The 12,323-nt window shown below is 39.3% G+C and overlaps 1 protein-coding gene across 10 annotated transcripts in view; it reads right to left on the bottom strand.

Annotated features, from left to right (window-relative positions):
* DOCK3 (dedicator of cytokinesis 3) overlaps window positions 1-12,323 on the bottom strand; it is a 192,389-nt gene that overhangs the window by 124,348 nt on the left and 55,718 nt on the right. For all 10 annotated transcript variants that reach the window (XM_032699099.1, XM_032699096.1, XM_032699100.1 and 7 more), the window contains exon 6: window positions 4,931-5,079. In XM_032699099.1, coding sequence (XP_032554990.1) covers window positions 4,931-5,079 — 149 coding nt within the window. The remainder of the gene's footprint in view (window positions 1-4,930; window positions 5,080-12,323) is intronic.

Raw genomic sequence — 12,323 nt, 5'->3', positions numbered from 1 at the left:
GTTCAAATGTGCAAACAGATCCTGAGCCTTGGGAAGCTGCTTTGACATTCCTGGTGTTCGTACAACTTAACCCCCAACTTCATCACTATGTAAACTTAGTATTTTTTCTAAATAATAAATAATAACTGCAATAACAAGAACCTTAATGTGTATTTGTAGCACACACACAAACATCTTTTAATTACTCTGAACAGAATATGTTGGCTCCAATCAAATATATAAACTGTTAAAAAAAAGTATCCCAGTGCAAAAAAGATGACTAGTTAAGGAATTCAGCAATAAAGGCAGCAGTTCAGGTCACAGCTGCATGTGAGCAGCAGACAGAATAATATTTTTCATCCAGACAAATAAATGAAAAACTGATAACAATTAATTAATAACTGTAAACTGCAGAACAAGAAAACTTTAAAAGTGACAAAACCCAAGTTTCGCTCCATGGATCAACAGGTTGTGAGGCACAAAGAGTTCTGAGCATCATAATAAAAATTAGTCTCAACACACAGACTAGGAGTAAATTAAAGAAACACATGAATTAACCATTTTCCTGCTTTTGTCTTATGTAACTGACTCTTCACTTATGGATATTTTATACTGAAATTCTTAATAGTCTTAAAGAAAAAAAAATTACAGAAGAGGTGCCCTCATGAACTACCTTTGCACTCCTTCTGTCACTAACTACAAAAGAAAAGCAAAAGTCAATTTAATTTTGTAATCAGAGAGGGAAACATTCTGCACAGACTTGTTCCTGATGGCAAATGAAAAATTTTATTGGAAAAAACCTCTCTGGTACTGCAGAGTAATTGTATGGAGCAATAAACACAAGGCTGCAGGCAACAGAGTGTCTCTCTCTGAGCAATTGGCTTAAAACAACAGCAAAGGAGAACCAGAGGTTTGTAGGAGAAGCTCCCTTACCTTTGCTCACCATGGACTTTGAAACATTTTACCCAGAAGTTTCCAAACTCCTCAGTTCTTTTTGAAACTTTGCCTAATGCAATTTTCCTTCTTTATTTATATCCCTAAACCATCACATCTCAAAATATAGCTCAGCCCTGGTTCCCTTGCTGGCAAACAACTGTTAGGCAACACTGTACAGTCATTAAAATATCCTACTGACAAACTGGAGTTTCCACATTCTTAGTTCTTTGCCAAAATCAATTATATTTTCAATGGAAAAATAAGGAACAGTTTTCCTTCTTCAGTGCAGTTTCATGTCAAATATCAATTTCTAAAATCTAATGCCCCCCTTGTGAAAGTGATGGTTTTACACCTTCTGCACGTTTTGTTTTGATTAAACCCATCAAACACAAGTTATCTGTGGCTCAGGACGAGCATCTGAAAACTGCAGCTGCAAAGATGAAAATGACTGTATCTATTTACCAAATGAAAAGACTGAAACAAGAATGCACCAGGTAATCCTTAACTGCAGCTGCCATTTGAGCCTACTTATAAAAATGGTAACAGGTAAAGGCAGTAAGAGTTCACTGTGAAGTTTTTTTTAAAAAATGTTAATGCTCATCAAATTCATTCACAACATTTTTCCTGAATCTGAATATCCAAACAACCTCCAAAATACCCCCCTCATTCACATGTGTACACACACCCCCACCCCTAAAGTACACTGATAAAGGAATTTCTCCTCAACACACAGATAAGAACAAATAATTTCCTACTAAGGTTATCAAACCCACTTGTCCCTGCACTACAGCTCCAGGGCAGTTCCGAAGTCCTAATAAAGTTCTTCAGGAAAACCTGGCAGAGCCAATCCCAGCCTGACATGGTTGTATTTGCATCATTCCAACTCTCTGGAGAACTGAGGTCAAACAGTGGTTGGACTCATTACTCAACACATGACAAATGTATTATCTTCTACTTAATGATGTTCAACACAACTGCAGTAGCATCCCTGTGAAACTTATCTAATATCCTATTTTTAGTTAAATCCCTTAACACCGTGGATTTTCAGCCCAGAAGATTCTCATTCTCTAATACTATGTTAATCCTGCACAATACTTGCTCCCTGCAAAGAAAGGTGTCTTTGCTGTGGTACCAACACGCTGTCATTTGCTGTGCAGGTGCAAGTTCAGCTTTATACATTCAATTTGTTATCAATTATTTTTTAGTCTGTGCAGGACTGACAACATAATGCTTGGAACAGCAACGACAGGCAGTGGCCCACTTTCACTCTCTATTACCAAATACTGGGGGCAGCAGCTGCCAAGCAGTATTTCTCCAAAACATAGCATGCATAAAAATTACATAATGTGCTGGTTTGTTTATTCGACAGTTCCTCTCTCCACAATACTTCCTCTTACAAGCAAATTCTTGTGCTCTTTTATTCTGCCTTCACACTGAACCGCCTTTCAAAAATATTTACCAATTATACCTACAAAATATGCCCAAACCCATGAATTACCTCTTGATAGCACATGCCTGGGATACTTCCACCTGACATTTAGACATTCTCCCTTTTCTACATAGAAATCTTTAGAATTTTCCTTTCTTTGGGAGAAAAATAATTTAGAAATCCACCATCTAAAATCTCTACATACCTTTCTCTCAAGTAATATAAAAACAAACTGACTGACAAAATTACAGACTTTTTCAATACTGAAAGGGATGAATACACAATGTTAACTGGGCTTCTAGAGAAAATCAATCTGGGTTTAATGGCAATTTTGAAGAATGATCCTAATTTATAGTATCTCATTTATTTACAATACAAACTCTACAACATTTAGAATTCATAAAATCACAAGTCCTAACAACTCTTCCTAGAAGAACCTTGTAGCAGTATGTCTAAAGAGTCAAAAAAAAAAGGTCTTTAAGATGAACATCCACTTTTGAAGAACAGATTGGGAGAGCTCATCACACCTCTGCAGTGTGCATGATCTCATTTCCTTTCCTCCAAAAACATCCACTTTACCTTGATCTTTTCCACTTTAATTTTGCAGCCACCAATTTTCCTTGGATTCCTTCTCTCAGCATATCAAAGCCTCATTTAGTATCCTTTTATTTCTCTTAGACAAATAAGAAATGGCTTCCAGAAACACTGTCAGTGTATTTAGGGGAAAATGACACCAGTTCAACAAACTGAAAATCCACCCCTCACTGGTGGTGACAGAAGTGCCAAACATTTCACGTTTGCATCACTCCTTCCCAAACAATATCATTTAGTAATGACCAATGTCAGGATAAAAGTAGCTTTTCACTAAATTAGCAAACACTACATACCAGATGTGTTTCCTGAAAGCTACTTGGTCACGGAATATCTCATGTTCGGTGGTTCTACCTTGAATAATTACAGCCCTGCTCAAACTGCAGGTATTCAACCTTCTCAGTCAACAACAATGCATGTTAATAACAACGTTTTTCATTTATTTTATTGGCAAATCTCCATTATGACAGAATAAGTAATGAACATTATTATAATATTTGAGAAAGGGCAGTACTGTGTGAACATACATATGAAAATCATCAGGTTTTTTAGCAGATTAAGACAGGTGGTCCTAAGTTTTATGGTAAAACTCAGAGAGGGGAGACAGAAGAAAGTGGAAGAACTCTTCCAGAAATTCTATGGAAAAGAGCAATGTTGCAGATATACCTTCCAATTCCCACACATTTAAATTTAAATACTGCAGGTATCTCTGATATTATGTACCTTTCTCTCTAGGGAGGTTCAATACCTGTTCTTCTTTCCCCACACAAGCATCCTGAGCAGATGAACATAATCATGAACACACTTATATTTACTGATTTCACTGATGCTTCTCCATAACTGTCACACATTAGATTTAACTTACAGTCTTAATGATCTTCCTATTTAGTGATTTTACATTAAAGAAAAGTCTACAGCTGCCTCATAGAACAACCTATCCTTTTCACTGCTGCTCTCTGCTCTCCTCATCTTTTTTCTTACAACATTTTTGCTGCTTCCTGTTGCTAATTTCATCCATAAACTCTGAGCAAAAACAGGCAGGTGTAACGTGCAAAAACAGTCTCTTGGTTCCCATTTATTCTACTGGGAATGAGAATGGAAAATATCTAACTCTGCACTGCAGAGCAATGATGATGCAACCTATTCATGTCCTTCAGAGCCTTCTTTCAACAAGAGAGACATGAAACGTAAGCTGGGGGCTCACTAAACTTCAGGTATGACCCTCAGAGCAGATTCTGAGGAGGTGACTAAGAAAATCAGTCAAATGAAGTTTAGTGAAAAATACTGGATTTTCTTCCTTAGTCACCAACTTACAGGATGCCTCCCCACTCCCACATGCTAATTAGGACTAATCCCACTCCTGGTGGAAAAGGAGTCACTATATGCCTGAGAGTGAGAGTCATACGTGTGTCATGCACAACTTACCTGTCTGATACACATCTCAGAGCAAACAATGCTGGCCAAGGGCCAGATTTTGTCTAATGGCAATTACCATTTCTATGTGAATGTATTGCAGTTGTCTGGCTTTAAAATAACCCTCCACAAATTCACCACAGAACTGACAAAGGAGAGTCTAAACCTCTGAGAAATGTCATTATATAAAAAGTCCAAATATCACAGCCTCAGCTCCAATGTCCCTGTTAATTGTGAGATTCTCTACTCCTTGCACCAACCATTAAAATACTTCTTCCGTGGAAAAAAATGTGGGTTTAGTAGCTCTGAACACATCCTCCCTATTATGTCCTAAACTGATACACAGTAAGTAAAGTGACCTAATCCTTTTAAAAGTGCAGAGAGCCTTAGAAAAGGCCTTCCAGTAAACAGCTCCTTTTATAGCAACAGCACAACTGTGCAACAAACTCACTGCAGAAAGCTCTATTGGATTTTCGAATAATCCCACGTTCTACCTGCAGAAAGAAAACGGTGTGTTGGGGGTTTCTGTTAATAGAAGCTACTTGAAAAGAATGAGAAGGATGAGGTGGCAGCAGTACTTACTCATTGCCCCAGTCCAGCCTCACCGTGAGGTGCCTCTTGACCTCCCGCACCTGATCCTGGGTGAGGTGCCCCGAGAGCAGCTGCCGGCGCAGGTCAATGAGCTCGTTCATCACGTGCCGCAGCTTGTAGAACAGATCCACCTTGTGCTTCTGCAGAGACACAGGTTGGGGAGCAGAGGGGAGGAGGGAGAGACAAAGAAAGAGGCAGGGAGGGAGAAAAGCAGGGGAAAGAAAGACGGGGGGATTAATAAGTTTGGAAAGGGAAAGAGTGTGAGAAAGAAAGAAAGAGAGAGAAAGAGATTAATAAATAAGTTCCCACACTGACACTGAATTGCCCTAGAGGAACATCAATCCAGTTTTTACATGCTTTAAAATATTTACATCAAAGAGTAGTGTCAAGTCGTGCTATTTAAACCAAATAACTTCTTATCCCTAAGGTTTAGGCTCAATCTGCTAAGAGGCCCATTTTCTGATGGAACTTAATGCTACAGAGAAGAGGATTCATTATACACAGCAGGGATTGCTTATTCCAAACATACAATAAATTCAAAGGTTTATAGTGATGGAGAGGTGAAAAAGCTTGGTTTCAGTCAGCAGTGAACTGAATGGTTCTGAACAGTCAGCATCAATTAATCACCCCAACAAAAAAAACATTCTCAATATTTTTGATATTGCAATTACTAATATTTACTCAGGTATTTATGTTGAGGGGGAGATATGAATATTCATTACCTGCACCCTAAAAGAGACTGAAGCAGCTAATGAGAAAATCCACCAGTAAAACTACTTGGAAAGAGAAAAATCACCATAGACAGTAAAAAAACTCCACACCACCACCATCAGTAAAGAAAATGAAACAAATTAAAAAAAAAAAAAAACAAACAAAACCAAAAACAAACAAAAACCCCCAAACAAACAAGGAAAAAACCCACAAAAAAACCCCATAAAAAACCCAACCAACCAACCAAACAAAAAAACCCCCACAACTAACACCACAATCCTTTCCAAAAGAACTAGTATTATTCAATTATGGAAAAAAAACCCTTCCCCAAACCCCACCAAACCAAAGCCCCCAAAACCAGACAGAAGAGGAAATACTTTTTTTCCCCCTGCAGAAAATAACTACATGGGAAGTCCACAGAAAGGCAAGTCTGGGGCCAACAACCAAGGCCATCCCTAAGATAAGGACATGTGTCCAAACTACTCCACTATCTGCTGGATCACAATTGTGGGGCAAAGTGGCTCCTGCCTACACAGTCATGTCTCCAGCCAGTGTGCAAGGAATCCAGGAGGAAAAGCAAGCTCGCCTGTTGCAGCTGGATGTTGTTTTTTAAACAACCGAGCTCCATTCCCCCCGCTTTGAAAGGCCTGAAATGTTTGAGTCTCACTTGGGAAAACAGTGACTAGATGGACTGACACTGAGCCTTCACAAGCTGGCACTGCCTTGATCACAGACCTGCTCGTCCAGGAGTGGTTTATAAAAGCTCTCTAAGCAGAGACACCTGCATTTATCAAGACTAGGTCTGATGGAGGAACATCCACAAAGAGAAACATTAAGTGTTTTCTATTGAAACACATTATTAGAGCAAGTGGTTTTGACTTGTTTCACCAAAAACAGCAAAGATGAGATGAAAAAAGAACTTCCACCTACTTGAGTTTGTTTTCCTATAAGACCACTAGATTTGCATGACTTAGGAAAACAAACATCAATGCAATCCCTTTTGATAAGCTATTTTTTAATTTCTCTGAACCTGATTACACATCTGTTTTGCTGAAGGAAGTGGATTCATCTGCTGTTTTTATCAAGCAATTTTCAGATGAAAAGATGCACAATCTTTTAACTGTGCATCTATACTGGTTTTGGTCCTGCTTGAAAAAAAGAAAACCAGACACAGATCCAACAGAAACAGACACATTTTGAGGGCTGAAAGACTTTTGTGAGGAAAATTATCATGCACAGCTGAAAAGTATAAAATTACTAGATTTTGTTTAGGTTTTATCCCTAAATGTTGTAAAAAGTAAATGCTATATAAGCTGAAGATGACAGAAGGTATCAGAAATATCCACTTCTGTATGCTATTTATGTGAACAAGAAAAGGTTCTACCTTTTTCTAACACAAGATGAAGAAAAACCCGTTTGGGAGTATTAAATAAGCAAATTAGGTATATACTAACAATAAAGCATCTGGCAATGAAATTATCATGAGAATCAGCTCAGAAATTATCACATTCAGGCTTCCCAAATAAGTGTGCTAAGAGCCACTTTCTCACTCTTGTAATGATGGTTCAAGGTTATCAATGCATTCATGTCCAGAACACTGTGCTGGTTAAATTACTGCATGTTCTATGGTTATGTTTAAACATTATTTTTTGCAGAGATATCAGAAGCACTTACATTAAATACAAATAAATGAGATAACAGAATACAAGTATTTCACCTGCTTTAAACAGAATGCACAGGTACTGACAGACAGAGCTAAACACAGAGTGTCCTTCTAGAAGATACAAAGTCCGTGCAGGGAAGGGAGGAAGAGAAAGTGCAAAGCCCAGGAAGCTGTAATCTCAGGGAAGGAGTTATGAAGAATCAATAGATGCAAGATCCATGAAAGTGAAGGAAAACACTCGTGAGAGAGAAAGGAGAGCTAGAACACAGCTGAAGGTGGCTTCATTCCAGGCTTGCAGGCAGCACAGAGTTTGAAGCAGTCAAAAAACCAGTTTATAACATCCCTCCTCACACTACAAGAGTCCAGTGACTAAAAAGCTCCATTTGGGTGAGAAGGAAGGAAGGAGATGCACATATTTTAATGACTTTCCTCTGCCTTCTCTCTTTCAAGACAAAAAAACCCCCAAAAATCCAAAGAAAACAAAGACAAAACAAACAAACAAACAATTAAAAAACCAAACAAAAATCACACACACACAAAACCAAAATAAAAATAAACAAACAAAAAAACCAACAACAACAACAAACACAAAAGAAAAAACCCCACACTTCAAAATTCAACACTAAAGCAAAGCTGATTCCTACCCCCGTGTAAAGATTAAAGTCAAATGGATGACCCCGGACAGCACATTTCCAGAAACAAAAACCCCTAATTTTAAGTATTAAAACACTTCAATTTTAATTAGAGTAGCACTATAAACAAACCTGAAACTTTATCATCTTGTTAGTAGTTAAATAGAAGATATGCAAGTCAGTCTGGTATGTAAGCATTCATTCTGTTTTACAGCACATTTTCATACAACCCTTAACCTCTCATTTTTCATCTGGCTTTATCACGAGCTCCCAAGCAATGAACACTTTATCAGTCCATCCAGAACAATCTGCTGTGTGCATTTATAAACATATTTGGCAAATGTTTTGCATCCGGAATATAAAAGCAAGTGTTTGTGCAGAGCTTTTATGGTAGTAATTAAGATGTGTCACAGACAAAGAACCTGGATGGCCTTCATGAATCAGGGACTCTTCTCACAAGCAGCACAAGTCCTCTAACACATCTTGTTGCCTTATTTTACCATCCCCAGATACAAAAACCTTTCTTTTCTGTATTTCTTTGATCTGTTATAACTAACAAATCACACCAATCAGTGCTTGGATGACCTTGAGATGTGCAGCTGTGCATCAGAAAGGGGAATTCTAGCTATATATATTTTTTTTTTCATGGCTCCGTAATAACTCTGTGGAGTTCAAAAGCCGGTTTTGGTGTGGGCCTTCCCCTGTGCCAGGCCCCGCCAGCCGCTCCCTCCGTCCCCCTCTCCAACAGGTCAGGGGAGGGGGGGATCAAATGACAATTTTTGTGGGTTGCAATAAACACAGGGAGCTCATTTACCAACTATCACCCCGGCAAAACAGACTTCACTTGGGGGAATTTATTTATTGCCAATTAAAACAGAATTGGGTGGTAAGAAACAAAAAAAACCCCCAAACTCTAAAAACCCTTGTCCCCAACCCACCCTCTTCCCAAGACCAACTTTTTTCCTTTACTTACAATTCCTCCACACTTCTGGAGCACAAGGGGCCCAATCCATAGCAGCTCCTTCCTGCTTCTCCTTCCTCCTCCCAGTTTTCCCTGCTCCATGGGTTCTGCCCATGTGGATACCGGCATGGACACCTGTCCCAGTGTTCCTGGGGCTGCTTCTCCCCCTCACCGTCTGGGGGGTGTTTGCTGTCCCTGCTCTGCCGGGGTCACCCCATCCCATTCACGGCTTCAGCTGTGCCCTGTGGAACCATCTGGAACTGGGCTGTCCCCTCAGAGCCAACCCCCGGCCCAGCCCCAGCATAGGAGGGTTTGAAGGAGCAATCACAGTCAAACTGAGCACATCTGAACCTGTTTTCACACTTATGGGGGCTTTGAAAAGGGTTCAGCTGTGCCCTGTGGGACCATCTGGAACTGAGCTGTCCCCTCAGAGCCCTCAGTGCCAATCCCCAGCACAGCCCCAGCACAGGGGGCTTGAACGGGCAATCATGGACACCTGATTGCCCCTGGGCACACCTGAACCTGTTTTCACACTTATGGGGGCTTCGAAAAGGGTTCAGCTGTGCCCTGTGGGACCATCTGGAACTGGGTTGTCCCCTCAGAGCCCTCAGAGCCAACCCCCAGCCCAGCCCCAGCACAGGGGGTTTGAACGGGCAATCACAGTCAAACTGAGCACACCTGAACCTGTTTTCACGCTTATGAGGGCTTTGAAAAGGGTTCAGCTGTGCCCTGTGGGACCATCTGGAACTGAGCTGCCCCCTCAGAGCCCTCAGAGCCAACCCCCGGCCCAGCCCCAGTTTGAACGGGCAATCCCGGACAGTCAAACTGAGCACACCTGAACCTGCTTTCATGCTTATGGGGGCTTTGAAACACTAAGGCTGCCTTCGCCATTCTCCTCTAAATAAATGCCTCATAATACAAAAATATATGAAAGACTGCTATAGTATAGAAGCTGACCTATTTATATTCATTTTGTTACCATGACTTCATTTAACACTACTGTAAAGTCAGGATTTTGCCTCTCTCAAGAGCAGTCCCTTAAGACATTTCTTATAAAATTGCCTTAGGCTATAATAGGGGAGAGGGGCACAAAAAATTATTTTCCTTATAAAAGCAAGTGAGCAGTTTTTCCCAGGTTCCTTGTTACGGATTTTGGTATCTACATTAGATATTAAAGCCTGCAAGCACGATCAGCACATGAAAGGAAATACTAAAGCTAGAAATAACAAAAATCCTGCCTTTCTTCTCAGTTTTGTCTGGATTTTTTAATTAAGCAAATTACGTTATAGTAAAACTGTTGGAATTTATAGATTTGTGCAATATTTATAGTTTAATCTTACTCAAAATCTATAACATAATTACCATGCAAACCTTAAACATCTGCTATCAAATTAGAGAGTATTCATCAAGTGCCTGTTGATGAATAAAAGTCAAGACTGTACAGGTCAATACAGAAATGTCTCAGGAACAGGGAAAGGAGCTGAAGTAAAATTTGTGTGGGAGATGTGAACTGTACACAGGTATCATGATTGGCACCCACAGAAAAAGCAATTTGGGAACACAAATTGCACATATTCTTCTGTTCTCCATGTGTGCCTAGACCTCTGTTCCTGTTTTATTCCAGAAATAAAATGGACTTTAATAACAGTTAAAAAATGCAGATAAAAAAATGGGGAAAGTTACATCAAGCAAGAATAAAGTTAATAAATTACAACTTCTCCTAATTAAAACTACAAACTACATTTACAAAGGGTTGAGGTGCCATCCTGGAGTTCTCACAAGAGTGTGGGTTTGAGTTTACCCTTCTGTGACAGAACACCACCAAATATTCATAGAATCACTGGATCATAGAAATGCTAAGGTTGGAAAAGACCTCTAAGATCATCAAGTCTAATAAAAAACATTAGCCTTTCAATCAAGCAACAAACTGAGAAAGCAGGGCACCTCAATTTTGGTTCATTTCCATTCTTCCATCCTGAAAGTCTCTATTTATTAGTTCTCAATTTATTCATAAGGATGTATTATCATGACTAGTTTTTATTTTCTCCTATGAATATTCAAAGCTGTTAGTTTCAAAAAGAAATTATTTACTCCAATAAAAATCTATTTAAATTGATTCTCTACTGTATTCACAGAGGGCATTTCAATTTATAGTGTCTATTAAAGCAGAGTAAATTAGAGTGACAGAAAAAATAAGTTCTTCAGACTTTCGCCAATGAAAATGTGTAAAACAGTTTAAAATACTGACATGTGACAAAGGAGAAACTTAAGCAGTAAAAAGAGTCATATAACATCAATAAAGAAGGCAAGAGCAGGGCAAAATAGCAAAACAAAGCCTGTACAAGATAAGGAGAGATGTTGCTACAAGCTTTCCCTCTATAGTAGATTAAATGATGTCTCTGAATTACCATATACCACACTTGAGTAGTACAGTCACTTTTTTCTAGATAAACTATGTCCTTTTGCTTCTTCCAAAGAGTCAAATCCTTGGGCTCAGAGCTGAAAGATATTTTAAATTTCCATCAGTAACTTCATGAAAAGGTTCCTTGCACTCTTGACAACAAGGAGAAACTACAAGAATTGTGGCTTTGCCTGAGTTGCAAAATAAAACTAAATTCTCAAAAGAATGAAGCCTGTGATAGAAAGCCCTGAATGGCACAGAAGCTGACTGCACACAGCACCTCACACCAGCAGTACATATGCAAACTCCTCACCCTCATTATTCCCCCTACTTCTCTGAAATGTAGTACAAATTTCATCTGTGCAGAGCTTGTGGTAACCTCCCCCTCTACTCAGGAGTATTTAATATGCTTTACAGGAAACTTTGTGCAGCAAAACAACTGGACTGCCTCCAAAATAATTTCAGAACTTCATTGGACTGCACATTAAAAAATCAAATGCAATTACTAGAAAATCCTTTACGATAAACAGAAAACATGAATTATTCGATCTGCTCCAAAACTGAAACGGTGCATTTAAATCAAAGCTATCTGTCAACATGTCCAAAAACCTGGTGATACCTTCTACCTGTTGCAAACCAAATGAACACCCACAGCCCTTCCCAGCTCTAAACACCACATGGAGAGGAACCCAGGGAACGCTGCAGCAATGGCAACACTTAAGGTAGAACATAACACAGGACAAGCCTGACGCTGCTGTCAAAGCTATTTGCCCTTGAAAAGGATGTTGTATTTCCCAAGATCTCCACTACAGTCTATGAAGGGTAGTGGGTAATATTTAAACCTGTTACCACAATGCTCTGTACCCCCCAATCAACCCATCTCAGTTCAGAGCTCTCCACTCAACATTCTGAAGAAAAACGTATTTATGAAGGGTTAGTACCAAGCTATTGCCCTTCTTCAAGAAGAGAGGTTTTCTCCTATTTGTATCATCTCTCAGAACTTAAATTTCTAACTT

Source organism: Chiroxiphia lanceolata, chromosome 11 (genome assembly GCF_009829145.1).
Source record: "Chiroxiphia lanceolata isolate bChiLan1 chromosome 11, bChiLan1.pri, whole genome shotgun sequence".
In the NCBI taxonomy this organism is placed as follows: domain Eukaryota; kingdom Metazoa; phylum Chordata; class Aves; order Passeriformes; family Pipridae; genus Chiroxiphia; species Chiroxiphia lanceolata.
Note: the sequence above shows the minus strand (reverse complement) of the source record. Positions and strands in the feature narration are given on the sequence as shown.